General features: G+C 55.2%; 2 protein-coding genes across 6 annotated transcripts in view; one reads left to right on the top strand and one right to left on the bottom strand.

The window, feature by feature from the left end:
* Window positions 1-78: 78 nt before the first annotated feature.
* BAP1 (BRCA1 associated protein 1) lies at window positions 79-8,945 on the top strand. Of its 3 annotated transcripts, none has more exons than XM_028518243.2 (17): window positions 79-290; window positions 387-416; window positions 526-580; window positions 1,574-1,706; window positions 2,071-2,190; window positions 2,658-2,719; window positions 2,794-2,936; window positions 3,207-3,285; window positions 3,712-3,835; window positions 4,118-4,265; window positions 4,732-4,922; window positions 5,388-5,521; window positions 6,085-6,563; window positions 6,682-6,842; window positions 7,076-7,168; window positions 7,297-7,369; window positions 7,582-8,945. In XM_028518243.2, the coding sequence occupies exons 1-17, from the start codon at window positions 254-256 to the stop codon at window positions 7,713-7,715; spliced, it is 2,196 nt and encodes a 731-aa protein (XP_028374044.1). In that variant the 5' UTR covers window positions 79-253; the 3' UTR covers window positions 7,716-8,945. The 3 variants fall into 3 exon arrangements, with proteins under 3 accessions (XP_028374044.1, XP_035886763.1, XP_035886764.1); XM_036030870.1 differs by having other exon boundaries at window positions 134-290; window positions 7,007-7,168; XM_036030871.1 differs by lacking the exons at window positions 79-290; window positions 387-416; window positions 526-580; window positions 1,574-1,706; window positions 2,658-2,719 and having other exon boundaries at window positions 2,103-2,190; window positions 7,007-7,168.
* Window positions 8,532-14,670, bottom strand: part of DNAH1 (dynein axonemal heavy chain 1) — an 81,482-nt gene continuing 75,343 nt past the window's right edge. For 2 of the 3 annotated variants that reach the window (XM_036030867.1, XM_036030868.1), the window contains 12 exons: window positions 14,309-14,505; window positions 13,956-14,100; window positions 13,588-13,746; window positions 13,382-13,513; window positions 12,868-13,038; window positions 12,608-12,787; window positions 12,363-12,539; window positions 11,683-11,853; window positions 11,404-11,534; window positions 10,698-11,049; window positions 10,151-10,385; window positions 8,532-9,656 (listed from right to left, as the gene is read on the bottom strand). In XM_036030867.1, coding sequence (XP_035886760.1) covers window positions 9,508-9,656; window positions 10,151-10,385; window positions 10,698-11,049; window positions 11,404-11,534; window positions 11,683-11,853; window positions 12,363-12,539; window positions 12,608-12,787; window positions 12,868-13,038; window positions 13,382-13,513; window positions 13,588-13,746; window positions 13,956-14,100; window positions 14,309-14,505 — 2,199 coding nt within the window. In that variant the 3' untranslated portion in view covers window positions 8,532-9,507. Of the gene's footprint in view, window positions 9,657-10,150; window positions 10,386-10,697; window positions 11,050-11,403; window positions 11,535-11,682; window positions 11,854-12,362; window positions 12,540-12,607; window positions 12,788-12,867; window positions 13,039-13,381; window positions 13,514-13,587; window positions 13,747-13,955; window positions 14,101-14,308; window positions 14,506-14,670 lie in introns of those variants that run through there. The other variant, XM_036030869.1, reaches the window with a different exon arrangement.

Genomic DNA, 14,670 nt, shown 5'->3' with positions numbered 1-14,670 from the left:
CTGGCCACGCCCCCTACCTCGCTTCGGACCTGCGCGCTGGCTGGTGGAGTCAAACCCGCGGAAGACGAACCCAAAGGCGGGGCGGAGCCCGTCGCTCTATTGTGACGTGTGCCACCGGCGCTGGGGGTGACGCAAAGGGGCCCGTTGTCTGTGTGTGGGGCTAGGGGCCCCGGGGGCGTCGGGGGCTCCCGGCGGGGGCGGCGGTGGGTCGGGAGGGCCTGGACATGGCGCTGAGGGGCCGCCCCGTGGGAAGATGAATAAGGGCTGGCTGGAGTTGGAGAGCGACCCTGGTGAGGAGAGGGCCGGCCGGCCGGGCTCTGGGGAGGCCGGGTGGGCCCGGGAGGCGCCTCCCTGACCACTACCTGCTCCTCTTGTCGCCCCACCAGGCCTCTTCACCCTCCTGGTGGAAGATTTCGGTAAGAGTCTCTGCTACCCGCTGGACCTGGGCTTTGGGGGCCCACGCCTGCGCCCTCGCCGCACGGCCAGGAGCTGCCTTTCCCGACTTCTTTCCTTCCCTGATCGCAGGTGTCAAAGGGGTGCAAGTGGAGGAGATCTATGACCTTCAGAGCAAGTGCCAGGGGTGAGTGGCTTGGCGGCAGGACCTCCCTTTACACCTCGAGGGCTCGGGAAGGGTCTGGGGAAGAGTTCCTTTCAAGGGGGATAGTATCAGGAGCCCTAAGTTGTAAAAGCTTATGTAAGGAAGCGTCCCTCCTCTTTGGGTGTTTTCCTGATGAAATTACTTTATTTTCTCCCAGTCTTCCCTCAGCACTTCCATTTATGTAGTAGCACCTCCCCCCACCCCACCCCCCACACAAATTCTAACCATCCTTTGGAATACAGTTCAGCTGCTTTTTCTGGTCTTTGAGCAGGAAGCCAGGCTCTTCTCTATACGCAGACCACATGGTGCCTTTTGTGTAGCAGTAATTTATTAATTACTGCTTTAGTGTGCCGCTGCGCAAGTGCCTTTAATGTCTACACAAGGGTCTTGTATTGATTGGTTTGTGTGTAACATCTACAAGGCCCCTCCTGGACCCCAACCGCAGGGTCTTGCTTTGGTGGTCCTGCAGAATAGAGGTGTGGAGAACTGCTGCAGTGACTGAACTGAGAGTCTCCTTTTATTTCCCAGGAAAGAAGGGGCTGATATGGGTATTCAGTTTTCTTCCTTGGCTGCATTGGGGCTTAGGCTTTGGGGTCCCCAAGTGAGAATTAGTGTTTAAATTCCTCATCAGATTTTTTTTGTTCTCACCTTACCTTCTCTTCCTACCTTGTCCTGGGCCATTGGTTTCAGATTTTCTTCTCTTATCCCAGAACCATGTACTTCATAAGGATACTGGGCGGACGCCTGGAGAACCACAGCCAGAAGCTGATGTTTAGACAGCTTGTGGCAGGCTTCGGGGTGTCTGGGCTCAGGGCCGCTTTGGTCAGTGTTGGGCAGAAACCAGGGGAGAGCTGGGATTACAGGAAGAGCACCTGAGTGGTAACTCGGTACAGAGGAATAGGGGGAGGAAAAAAAGGGAATACTGGTTGCCTTCCCCAACTTGGCTGGTTTAGCTCTGTTTCTTGCTTTCCTCAGCCCCGTGTATGGATTCATTTTCCTGTTCAAATGGATCGAAGAGCGCCGGTCCCGTCGCAAGGTCTCTACCTTGGTGGATGATACATCTGTGATTGATGACGATATTGTGAATAATATGTTCTTTGCCCACCAGGTCTGCTGGGCTTTGTGTTCTGTCTGGAGGGTGGGGTGCTGCCATTTTCTTTGCTTGGGAAGTGGAAGTGGGAGAAGGCAGGAAGAGGAGATAGGCAGATACCAAGGATGGTGATTGTAGAAGTCCCTTGGCAGAAGGAATTGAGCTTTTATTCATTGAAAAAGGGAGACTCTTTAGAGCAGTGTGGGGTCTGAATCCACTTTCCATGTCCCCAGACACTGGATATTTAATTAAATGAACAAATATTGGGCAAAGATGAGGGTGGTTGTCCAGATATGACTGTTTCTCTCTGTGTCCCCATTCCTGGCGAATGTGGGCTTCAGTTGAGGATGCTGTGTATGGGTGATTGTTCTTGGTTTCACAGCTGATACCCAACTCTTGCGCCACTCATGCCCTGCTGAGTGTGCTCCTGAACTGCAGCAATGTGGACCTGGGGCCCACCCTGAGTCGTATGAAGGACTTCACCAAAGGCTTCAGCCCTGAGGTAGGCCACAGTGCCTTGATCCTGGGTCATAGCTGGCTGGGTGGATCTGGCCTCCAGGGCCACTGATGCTGCCATATGACATTTGGCACTATGAGGCTTTTCATTTTTCATGCAAACATTTATATTACGTTACGTTACATTGACACTTAAATTAATTGTGTAAGGCAATTGGTTCTAGACCCAATTTTAAGAAAAAGAGACAAACCTAGGGAAGGAAGGAACATTACTTAATCGATATCATTTTAGGACTTTGTTAGCAGTTTACAGGCCACATTGCTCCCTGTGTCCGCTGATTACTGTGCAAGGACATTATAGCTCATTTATTTGGGGCTCCAGAGCTCTCTTCTACCTTTAGGAGAGTCTACCTGTGCTTCTGTAGGTTCCTGGAACACCTCCAGGCCTGCTCTCCTGAGCTTTGTTTCTCACCTGAGAAGTTGTTCTGATCTGGCTTATTTTCTTCCCTCTAGAGCAAAGGATATGCGATTGGCAATGCCCCCGAGTTGGCCAAGGCACATAATAGCCATGCCAGGTGTGTGGGAGCTGATGGGGGTGGGGGTAAGGAAGGGCTGTCCCATTCTGGATCCTGACTCTGTCCTTCCCCAGGCCCGAGCCACGCCACCTTCCGGAGAAGCAGAATGGCCTTAGTGCAGTGCGGACCATGGAGGCATTCCACTTTGTCAGCTATGTGCCTATCACAGGCCGGCTTTTTGAGCTGGATGGGCTCAAGGTCTACCCCATTGACCATGGTAGGCACTGTGAGCTGGGGACCCTTTGGGTTTCTCTACTTAACTCCTAAAGAGCTGAGGTCCAGTGTCCTCAGGTGCTTGGGACTCAGTGGTTGGGGGTGGGTGATGGGTGTTTAGGATATCTGGCTTTGGCCAGATGGCACCCTGCACTGCATTGCCTGACTAGCCTCTGAGTCCCTGGCTCAACTACTCTCCATCCCCACGCCCACTCCTGGTTTGTTCAAACTCAGAGCATCCCACTTGCTGACTCCTCATCTTGGTGTTCCTTAGGGCCCTGGGGGGAGGATGAGGAGTGGACAGACAAGGCCCGGCGGGTCATCATGGAGCGCATTGGCCTTGCTACTGCAGGGTAAGGGCTCTGTGCCTCCCCTATCCTCTGGACCTGGGTCCCCATTGGGAGGGATACAGAAAAGAGAACCAAGGCAGAGAAAAGCCAGGTGACTTGTGCAAGGCCATGTGGCTAATCTGAAAAGGTCAGACTTAGATCTTGGCTCCCAACTCATTGCCCTGGCTGCCTGTGGCCTGCTTTGGGGAGGGGGAAACCTTGGTGGAGCCCTGGGTGGCCCAGGTATGCTGGCTCACTTCTTGCCAGGCCCCTTACACAGTTCATTGGAAGTTACCAGCTCAGGAGGCTGGTGTGCATGGTGAGCTGTCATGGGTCCTGTGCCTATATGGCTGTAGGAGTGACTTCAGGAAGCCCTGACAGGATATCTGCCTCAACCTGATGGTGGGGCTTGGGCGGGAGCTGCTCTCACAGCTGCAGCTATGACTGCAGGGAGCCCTACCATGATATCCGCTTCAACCTGATGGCGGTGGTGCCTGACCGCAGGATCAAGTATGAGGCTAGGCTGCATGTACTGAAGGTGAATCGTCAGACAGTACTGGAGGCTCTGCAGCAGGTGGGTACCCTCCTGCTTGGTCCCTTCCCAGCCATCTTCTCACCAGGGCCTCTGTTTCTCCAAATCACCTTTGTGGATCTGGGCTTCAACCAACCACTACTTTTGTACCATTTTTGGGAAAGGTGGGACTTGGGATGGGGAAGGAAAGTCATTTTCTAAAGGAGGTTTGGGTTTCACTGTTCTATTTCTTTGCAAGGGGGTGGGTAGAACCAAGGCTCTTAGCTCTCTGAGGTAGAGGCTGGGGCTGCCTTCTCTCCTCTGAGCCTTGGATTCTATTTTCAGTTGATCAGGGTCACACAGCCAGAGCTGATTCAGACTCACAAGTCACAAGAGTCACAGCTGCCTGAGGAGACCAAACCAGTCAGTGGCAAGTCCCCTGTGGCCCTGGAGGCAAGCAGGGCCCCAGTGGCCACTGAGGGCACCCATACAGGTACTCAGGGTCTTAGGGCCTCTTGTGTGCCTTATCGCTTGACCTGGGAGACCCAAACAGAGCAAGTCTTTTCCTATGGAGGCACGTGGGCATACTACAGGAGGCCTAAAGCCTCAATGCTTGTATACCTCTCCCTTCCAAACATGGAGGGAGAGCAATTTTTCCCTAAAGAAATGCAACTGTAAAGGGCTGCCATTACCAAAGGCCCCTGAGCCTTTTCTGTAATGCATATCCCTTTCTGGTTTTCTTAGAGGCTTTCTTTTCTTTCTGCTTCCCTCTCTTTTTCCAGTTTACTCTTCTGTCTTGTTGTGGATCCATGAATGACTTCCATTCTACCAGCTTGCTTGGCTGTCCCCTGGGAAGGGAGGGGGAACAGTGCAGTGTCACAGGAGTGGGGAGACAGTGGGCTGGGGACAGCTTTTCTTGAGGAGCTGGCTGAAAGTCCTGCTTGTGCTCCTTCTCTCAGATGGTGTGGAGGAGGTGGCTGGAGGAGGTACATGCCCACAAGCTCTGACCCACAGTCCTCCCAGCAAACCCAAGCTGTTGGTGAAACCTTCAGGGAGCAGCCTCAATGGTGTTCCCCCCAACCCCACTCCCATCGTCCAGCGGCTGCCTGCTTTTCTGGACAATCACAACTATGCTAAGTCCCCCATGCAGGTGAGCTGGGAGTGCCCCCAGAATTCTCTTGAAAGGCTGCCACGGGCATTTTCCTCAGGTGGTTCTTGATGTTCATCATCCTGGTTCCTCTGATAGTCAAAAGCACCTGACAAGGCAGGGGGCTTAGGGAGGCAGAGAGAGCTCCTTTGACTTTAAGTCCAGCTACATGGCTATGGGCCTAAATGTTGAGGTCGTGCTCCTTGGTACAACTCTATGGGTTGGATTCTGCTTGCCAAATGAAGGCACATGTTTCAGCGCCCTCTGTTTCTCTCAGAAGCCCTGTGTGGGCCGGTGGTGTGAGTAGGCAGTAGCTTTTCTACGAGCCAAGGGTGGGCTCTGGAATACCTAGAGGGTTCTGTGGACTTGACCTGAGAGCTGTGTTGGCTTCCTATCTGGCTGTGATTGCTTTGTCCAGCCTGGGCTGACTGACCCCTGCTGATGGACTGCCCTGGGTTTCTGCCCCAGGAGGAAGAAGACTTGGCAGCAGGTGTGGGCCGCAGCCGAGTTCCAGTCCGGCCACCCCAGCAGTACTCAGACGATGAGGACGACTATGAGGATGACGAGGAAGACGATGTGCAGAACACCAACTCTGCCATCAGGTCAGCCTAGCTCTGTAAGGCTGGAAGCTCTGAGTGCTACGGACCCTATCTTGAATATTCCAACTTGTGTCTGAGAGTACCCTTCAGCAGATAGACAGTGCTGAGCACCTGCTGAGTACAGGGCCCTGGGGGAGGTTGGCATGAAGGAGGCTGACTCCAGGTCCCAAGAAACTTTTAGAGGGCTGGGGTGGGTGGGGAGGGGGCTGAGTACATTTAACCAGACATTAAAACATGTCCTGTTGGGAGGTTGCCTTTTGGCTAGGCCTTGTAAGAATTGGATGAAGCAGGGAAGGAGGAGATAGGGCAGGGGTGTACTTTGCTAGAAGACATGGCATTGGCAAAAGGCTAGCAGCTGGAATAGAGGTGTCTTTTGAGGACACCTGTCTGTAGCTGTCAGAGCTTAGGGTGCCAGGCTTGGCATGGCTGGGTCAGGCTGCTGGACTGAGAGAGGAGCTGTAGGGTCCGTCCCTGGATGTCAGGGTGTGTTTAGACAGTTCTAGGCATTGCTGGGTGTGTGGTCATCTTGCCCATTCCTTTGGCTCACCTCTTCTTGGGCCCCACAGGTACAAGCGAAAGGGGCCAGGGAAGCCAGTGCCATTGAGTGGCTCTGGGGATGGGAAGCTGTCGGTGCTGCAGCCCAACACTATCAACGTCTTGGCTGAGAAGCTCAAAGAGTCCCAGAAAGACCTCTCGATTCCCCTGTCCATCAAGACTAGCAGTGGTGCTGGGAGTCCGGCAGTGGCAGTACCAACGCACTCGCAGCCCTCGCCTACCCCCAGCAATGAGAGCACAGACACAGCCTCTGAGATTGGCAGCGCTTTCAACTCACCACTGCGCTCGCCCATCCGCTCAGCCAACCCCACACGGCCCTCCAGCCCTGTCACCTCCCACATCTCCAAGGTGCTTTTTGGAGAGGATGAAAGCCTGCTACGTGTTGACTGTATACGCTACAATCGTGCTGTACGTGACCTGGGTCCTGTCATCAGCACAGGCCTGCTGCACTTGGCTGAGGATGGTGTGCTGAGTCCCGTGGCACTGACAGGTGGGCCTTGGGCTGCCTCACTGGCCACTTGGTGTACCAAGGATGGAGGAGGGAGGTAACCAAGTGACCACCAAGTGTCCTGCACTCTGATGGGTCTTCTCCTGCCTTCTTTTCCCAGAGGGTGGGAAGGGTTCCTCGCCCTCAATCAGACCAAGCCTGGGCAGCCAGGGGGCTGGCAGCCCAGAGGAGAAGGAAGTGGTGGAAGCTGTAGATGGCAGAGAGAAGTCTGGGCTGGTCAGGCCCAATGAGCCCTTGAGTGGGGAGAAGTACTCACCCAAGGTGAGCTCCTGTGGGTTTCTTGTCTCATCCTAGCAGGGGGAAGGACTGGGTTCTTGATTGGAATTTTGGTGGGAAGGTTGGTGACTATGAAGCCTGTCTGGGTTGGGTAGTGGAAGAGGCCTCAGTAAGCTCCAGGCACTCTGGCTGCTTATCTTTGCCTCTTGCTGCTTCCTGGTAGTATGGCTTTGGTGCTGGCCGGTCCCCCTCATGGGTACAACACTGGGTTTTGGCAGGAGCTTTTGGCACTATTGAAGTGTGTGGAGGCTGAGATTGCAAACTATGAGGCCTGCCTCAAGGAAGAGGTTGAGAAGAGGAAGAAATTCAAGGTGGGTTATCTCTCCCACTGTCTCGTTCTCTGTCCATGACTGCCATCCCAGAGGTGCGACCTCTTGAGGTCAGCTGGTGGCAGCTCTCTGAAGATTGGCTGCAGTGCCCTCATCCCTTTTTTCCACAGATTGACGATCAGAGAAGGACCCACAACTATGATGAGTTCATCTGCACGTTTATCTCCATGCTGGCTCAGGAAGGTGAGAGTACTCACTGCGTGTTACCTAGCATACCTGCCTGAGGGCCATGCTCCTCAGGTTCCTGCTCTGTCAGGCCTCTGCTAGGGATTGAACAGACTGTGGAGCTCAGGGAGGACTGGGAGACCCTCAGCTCTTGGCCTGAGTCTGTGGCCTATTGAGCAGGTGGCTGCTAGCTTCCAGCTACCTGCTCAAGAGCCTCTGCCTCTCTGCAGGCATGCTGGCCAACCTGGTGGAGCAGAACATCTCAGTGCGGCGGCGCCAAGGGGTCAGCATTGGCCGGCTCCACAAGCAGCGGAAGCCTGATCGGCGGAAACGCTCACGTCCCTACAAGGCCAAGCGTCAGTGAGGACTACTGGCCCTGATTCTGCAGCCTGCTCTTGCCTTGTAGCCCTCACCAGGGCCCCTTCCCTGCCCTACTCCCCACTTCCCAGTATTACCGAATAGTTCTAGCCAGAGAGCTCAGACCCTGGAAACGGAAGCCAGACCAGGATTTCCTGCGTTGTGCCCCTGGGGTCTGGTAGGGCAGGTCAAGCCCATAGTGCTCAGGAAGCAGCAGCTGGAGCTAGGGCACAATAAGGTGCTGCAGCTTCCTCCACAGCTGGCTGTGGATCTGCAGGACTTGGCCTTTCTGCCTGAGTAGCAGAATATATATTTTACCTACAGAGACGTCTATTTTTCTGGGCTCTGGCCCATCTTGCCACCACTGTGTTGACATAGCCGGCTTCCTGACTATGCGTTCTCTCTTTAACAGTTGTTGTTCTGGTGGGACCTGGGTGGGCATGGGCCTGTTGCTGTAGCCCCAGCCACCAATGTCTCTGTTGTGAGGAAGCCAGGTCTGCTCTTTGTTCCTCCTGGGAGAGCTCCAAACTCAGGGACCTGGATTCTGGGCTGGATTGGGAGTGGGGGGTCCCAGTGAGGGTGGGGTGAGCAACCTGCTATAGTCCCAGGCTTGAGCAGAGAGGAGTGTTTGAGCTGCTTGTTGGCTTGTAAACTCCCTTGCTGACTCCAGTCGGGCTTGTCAAGCCTGCTTTCCCCTTGAGCAAGGCTCTGGGGCTCTTTGCCTTCAGTGTTGTGGCCCTGGCAGTGGGCTTGCCTCGGGGTCCTGGACTCTGTCCCTGGAGCCTGGGACTCAGAGGAGCCTCTGCCCATCCCCTCAGTATTACCATGTCTCCCTTCCCTTAGGGTAGCAGAGACAGGGCTGCTTGTAGGAAACTGGCACCACTCAGCTCTCCCTGCCATGCCAGCTTCCTCAGCCTCTGCAAGGCACTCAGGGTGGGGGACAGCAGGACCAAGATGACCAGTTGGAGACCCCATGTTCCCAGAGGGCCTGATGCCAAGGAGTAATGGGCCTAGCACTGCCTTTGGAGCTCAGCCCCCAAATATAGCCCTATGGCCTCTGCCAGATGGCTTTGAAGGAGATCCAAGGAGGCCCCTTATCTGTACATAGTGACCTGGGAGGGGGTTGGGGGACAGCTGGCAGGCATGGCAGTTGCCTCTGCACGGAGCACAGCCTGACTCTTCGACCCGCTGTAAATATTGGATCGATAAGTGAATAAAACTCTCCTAAAAAAATGAACACTCCTGTTGTTGCTGGCCTGAGGTTTATACTCTAGGCTGAGATGGGAGTGAGGACCTAACCAGGCCTGGGCCCAAGGCCCAATGACCAGAAATGAGAAGTATGCATTCTTGAGTATTCAGCCTTCTGGGGAAGAGATTCTTGGGACCCTAAGCCTGGGATTTAGACCTGAGCTGAGGGGCTTTAGGTGGGCTGTGGATTCTGAAGAGTTGTGTGCAAGGTGCAGTTTGGGAGGAGAGGGCCATGGCTTTCATCAGATTTGATAGCTTTGCAACCTGGAGCAATGCTGAGGCTCTGTGTTGAGGCAGGGCTGCCTCTAGTCCTGCTTGGTGTCCTTTCTCTCGAGGGGCACTGGGACCTTGGAGGGTTCACCTCTCCTCTTGTATCTGCACAGGTCCAGCAGGTTAAAGCTGCTACCTGTCACCTCTTCCCCCTCACTAGCCACATTTTCTCTTGGGGCCGCTGTAGCCCCTTACTCTCACTGTTTCCTTGCAGTGCATTGTATGGAAGCAGCTTTATGTAAGCAGGTAAGGCTCAGCTGGGCTGCTTAGAAAACTCAACTTTAATGGCTCCGTCCTTTCTGTCCAAGTCTAGTAGTCCAGGCACAGATGAGGGCCACACCGCGCTTTATCCAGTGTCGCTGGGGCTGGTCAGAGGGGATCTCCACAGCAATGACGTAGTTGGTGGAGTGTCCTGTGGTTGATAGTGTCCCTGGAACAAGCAACAAATGGAGAGGGTTAAGTTGCCACAACTAGAGGACAGTGTAAAGGCAATGGATTTGGCAGACTTGGGGACAAGGAGGGAGTCTTGACCAAAGGGGAAGCTCGCTTGGTGAATGGGTCTGGCCAAGGCTCAGGCCTGCCCAAGGTTAATGCACTGACTGAGGACAGGCAGCAGTGGGAGAGCTGCACCTCTCATTTCCTGTTGGACCCAGACCAGGCCCACCCCGTCTCTAGACCTCAGTCACCCCTGTGAGCATTATCAGGCTGGGGCTCCTAGGACCCAAGGTAGATCTGCTGAGGTGGGCAGCAAGGTGGTGAGTTCAGGGACCACTCCATAGATGAGTCCTGGCTGCTGCCGCCAAGATCTGTCCAAGGACTACTGACCGACCTCTGTTGGCCATCTTGTTCAGGCCTATCTGGCCTGGGCTGGCCCAGTCCTGGGCCCCCATCTGTGGTGTAGGCTCCCTGCCCTGGGCGTCATACCAGAGCGGGTCAGCGTTTTATAGATGGGACACAGGTAGAAGGCCTGGTCCTGAATCCTGCGGTTTGGTGTTGGCAGGAGCCAGATAACAGCCATTTCTGTGTAAAGCTCCTTGGGCCGAGACTCGGCCAGCTGGAAGGCCATGGGGTCCCAGCGGGCACCTTCCAGGAACAGCCCGTGGATGTAGCACCCCTCTTCAGGCCTTTTCTTGAGCTCCGACACTGACTGGTTCATCACCTGTGGTGGGCACAGACATGCCCCACACGCGTCAGTACCCAGAATCTGGGTTAGAGTTTTGGTTCTGAAGCACAAACTTCCTTCTGAGAGTTCTGCCTGCCTGCCCATCACTCATTATTTTAGCTGGTAGCCTGCAGTCTATGTCCTGCCCTCGGGATTTCCATGAGGCTCATGGCCTCTTCTGGCCTGGCTCTCCTTTCCCCCCACCCCTGCTCAAGGGTCCCCTGACTGCTAGACAGGTGTGGCCTCAGAAATAAGTGATCAGGCTGTACCCCAGCCTATCACCTGACCTGCCCCTGGCTGTGCCCAGACCTTGAAATCAAAGGAGATGGTGTCAATGGAGATGACAGACTTGCGGGCAAAGTTCTGCAGGGTGCCTGTCAGGAAAGCCTGGGGGAAGAAGAATCCACTGATCCAGAAAACAGCTGGGATGCCCTCTTTGATCCAGGTCTGCACGAAGTTCAGGCGTTGCAGCAGATCCATGACCCAAGAGGACAGTGGCTTAAGCGATGGGTAGGCCTTGGCGTTCCAGAGCTCAGGCACAGCGTTGTTGTACAGACTGGCAGCCATCAGCTCCAACTGTGAGGACATCACCACCAGCCCCTTGAGCGCCTTGAGCAGGTCTTGCAGCATCTGTGTGATCACCTGCAGCAGCCGGTTGTACCTGTGGGGCCAGGGCTGTGTAGCAGTACCTACACTCTGCGGTTGTAGGCCACAGACAAGAAAACAGTGGTCTAACAGGGAGGGGCCAGAACATAGAGCTGCTTGGACAGCCTGGGCACCAATCCCAGCTCTGGTTCTTAGCAAATGTGTGACCTTAGTTCACTTAATCTTTTTGGGCCCTGGTTTACCCATCTGTAAAATGGGAATAATAAAAATGTGGCTGAATTTAGAGGATGGATTTTAGCACCTGGCATGGCACCTGGACCATAGTACCTTTTGCTATCATTTCTCTACAGCTCTGGTTTGTTGACTCCGGGCTGGTGGTGGTGAGGGGTGTCTGGGGTAGGGGGATTACCGAATGACCTCCTGTACGAGCACTGTGTTCATTGACTCCTCATATAGCACGGGGTACTTGCTCATCACCACCTGCAAGTTGACGGGCTCAGGTACCTGGAGCAGAATGTTGTGGGCCACACCTTCCACTATCTGTAGGCGCAAAGGGATACTGGGGGTCAGGGCTGGCCCCAACAACCCTCATAGTATCTCATGCACAGAGTTTCTTCCTACAAGGGAGCAGGTAGGATAGTTGGGTGGGAGATCAGCCCTGACCAACCCTTCCCCCTGTTGCGCCCACCTCCTCCCTGCTGTGGCCGCCCACAGAGGACGATTTCGGTTGCAGCTGTATTATAGCATTGAACAGAGTGTAAGTCTCATTCTGGGCGAAGGTGATGTTGGCGTTGTCGTGCAAACCAAAGATCTCAGGCATGTCGTTGAGTGGGAGGCCCTTGATGTAGGAGAGGTAGCCCTGTGGGTAGGGAGGCGCAGCTGAAGCCTCTGCCTGGCTCTTCCCCCAGCCTGTGGGTGGCCTTCCAATTGAGCACATCCCCCACCCATCACCCTAGTTGTAACACAATTGTTCTTGGGACTCCCTGGCCTCTGAGGCATGAAGGGGGTGGCTTCTGCCTCCCTCCCAGCCCCCTTACTGCCATCCAGCTCCCTGCTCCTTCATTGGGCTGCTCAAACCTGCCACACTCCCTTGTTTCCACACTCTGGAATGCCTGACCCAGCCCCTCACTGCTCCTCACACATCTTAGCTGAAGCAGAGCTTCTTCAGGGAGGACCCCTGACTGTGGGGTGTGTTCGGTTGCTCCTGCCTTACTTACTCCTGCCTCACTGAGTGCCCTCAGGCAGCAGTGACTGTCTTTGTGGGGTGGATTAATCAATGAGAAGGAGCTACTGCAAGGCAGGAGCCACGTCTCCTTTCACCCAGTACCCAAGTGGTGCTCAGTACTCCAGAACCCAGGCTGTGCTCACATTGAGATCATAGGTGGGTTGGATCTGGTGGTAGATGCCTGAAGTGCTGTAGCTGTGCTCAGGGAAGAGCACTTCGGGGCTGTAGAAGTCCTCCAGGATGTTCATGATGCAGCGGCGGTCCCAGTCATCAGTGACACGGCCCCCATAGTTGATCTCCCCTGCCGTGTACTTGAGGACCTGTGTGGTGGGTGGGTAAGGGCCCCACAAGTGCCTAGCTCCCCACCCTCAGCCTGTCCCCAGCCCACCTTGTAGGGGATGTCATCATACTCATCCAGGAACATCTTGAGCTGGCTGATACAGATGCGCAGGTCCCCATCTGTGAACTCATAGGGGATGTTGAAGCCCAGGGGCCCAAACTTTCGGCGCTCCAGTGCATTCCCATGGAACAGGCACAGAGATAGCAGCAGGGACTTGAACTCCGTCACCTGTGAGAGGTGAGGGACAGGAGACATGAGGGGCAAGGACGGGGGGCAAGTGGGGCAGGGTACTACCAAGTGTACCTCACCTTGCGACAGGAGTTGAGGAAGTCATCGCTGAGGCTGCTGTAGGACTTGAGTAGGTTGGCCTTGACGCCACGTGGTGGCTCAATGGTCATCTTGGAGCCATTCTGCAGGATGGACACTGGGAACTTGTTGCTGGGCAGGCTGGTGAGCCACAGGCGGAAGTCACGGTGCACCTGGTGGCCATGTTCCATGTGAGCATCGGGACCCATACCTGGTGGCCTCCCCATCACTAGGCTCCCTCCTACCCAGGGACCCTGGGCCACCCTCAGCCTGACTCTCCCTGGGGGGCCCCAACCAGGCTGCATGGACCACTGATTAAGGATATGAGCTTTGCACTCTGACTGGTGTGGTAATGTAACTTGGGTGCACTGAGAAGATTAATGTAGTCAAAGCAAGTTCCTGAGCACTCCCTGTGTGCTGGGCTGGGCTAAGCACTTTGCAGGACCATCTTGTTTAGCTCATAGTCCTGGGTGGACACATTAGTACTCCCCTTGGCAGAGGAAGGTGGTGGTGCACCTTGTCGGGATTGATGTGCTCAATGAGGTGCTCTAGGGCTGGCATCCAGCTTGGGGCCAGGTGGCAGTTCTGGAAGAAGACCCACTTGCCCCTCTCTATGGAGCTGCGCATCATGGCTTCTGCCCGTGGGCCCTGTGGGGATGCAAGTGTGGAGTGGTGGGACCAGCTGGTCTGACTGGCCATCACCCTCCTGGCCCCACCCTTACCTGGCCCTGGCCCAGGGAAATGGCAGAGAGCTTCTTGGAGAACTTCATCTCTTCAGCAAACTTGTACAGGTCAGCAGCGGGGTCAGTGCCCGGTGACAGCACAAAGATGAGAGGTGTCGTGGAGTTGGAGTCTTTAAACACCACTGACAAGTTGGCTGTCTGCAGGGCAGAGACATGCCAGGGCCATGTGGGGTTGAGGAGGCACAGGGACCTGGGCAAGGGGCAGCAATCTGGGGGCTCCTAGAGCCTTTGAGGGGTGGGCTAGGAGTCCTGGCCTGATGAAAGCTGCAAAGTGGTCTGTCCAGGTGCAGTCAGGCCCTTGGCACCCACATGGGGATTAGCAGGTGGCACTGGCTAGCAGCACTTGCCTGGGGTTCAATGAAGCGTGGCTCCAGGTTGGCGGCCACAAAGTCTTGCATGGCATTGGTAACCTTGTCTCCACGTAGGCAGCGCAAGACCAGCAGCTTCTGGAACTGGTCCAGGTACTGATCCCAGATGCCAGGCAAGGGTTCCCTGTAATAGTGCCCATGTCTCCCTGAAAGCTGACCTATGGGAAGGCATTCACCACAGGGACTCTGCTGGCTGGATGACAAAGGAGAGTGGGGTGTCTGGAGATGTGTGGCTGGGGACATGGAAGAGATGTGGCCTCTCAGAAGGCTCCTGTGTCTGGGTTTTACCCCCTCAATGTACCCACTCTGACACGCCTTGGGGCCCAGCTCACCGGTGGGGCTCGGGACTGTCAAAGATAGCCCGGAATTCTGAGAGGTGTTTCACAAAGTCAGTAGCGAAGGAGTAGAAGGCTGGCAGGTTTGAGAGTGCCAGGATGTCTCGCCAGGCCCGGTCTGACAGCCAGTCTACTGCAGGGTTCTCAGTTATCACCTGGATGGAGCCCCCAGACAGGAGGTAGCGCCACTCGCTCTAGTGGGGGACAGAAGGAGGCTAGTGCCAGGCCCTATGTACCTGCGAGCCCACCCAGTACACAGTGAGGTGGTGGCTGTCACTCTTGCTACCTTGGCAGTGCTTTCCAACACACTATGAAATAGTTGGGGCTCATGAGAATGTGAGCTGGGAGGCTCAGTCCAG

The sequence above is a fragment of the Phyllostomus discolor genome, chromosome 7, assembly GCF_004126475.2.
Source record: "Phyllostomus discolor isolate MPI-MPIP mPhyDis1 chromosome 7, mPhyDis1.pri.v3, whole genome shotgun sequence".
NCBI classification, from domain to species: domain Eukaryota; kingdom Metazoa; phylum Chordata; class Mammalia; order Chiroptera; family Phyllostomidae; genus Phyllostomus; species Phyllostomus discolor.
This window is presented reverse-complemented; position numbering and strand designations above follow the sequence as displayed.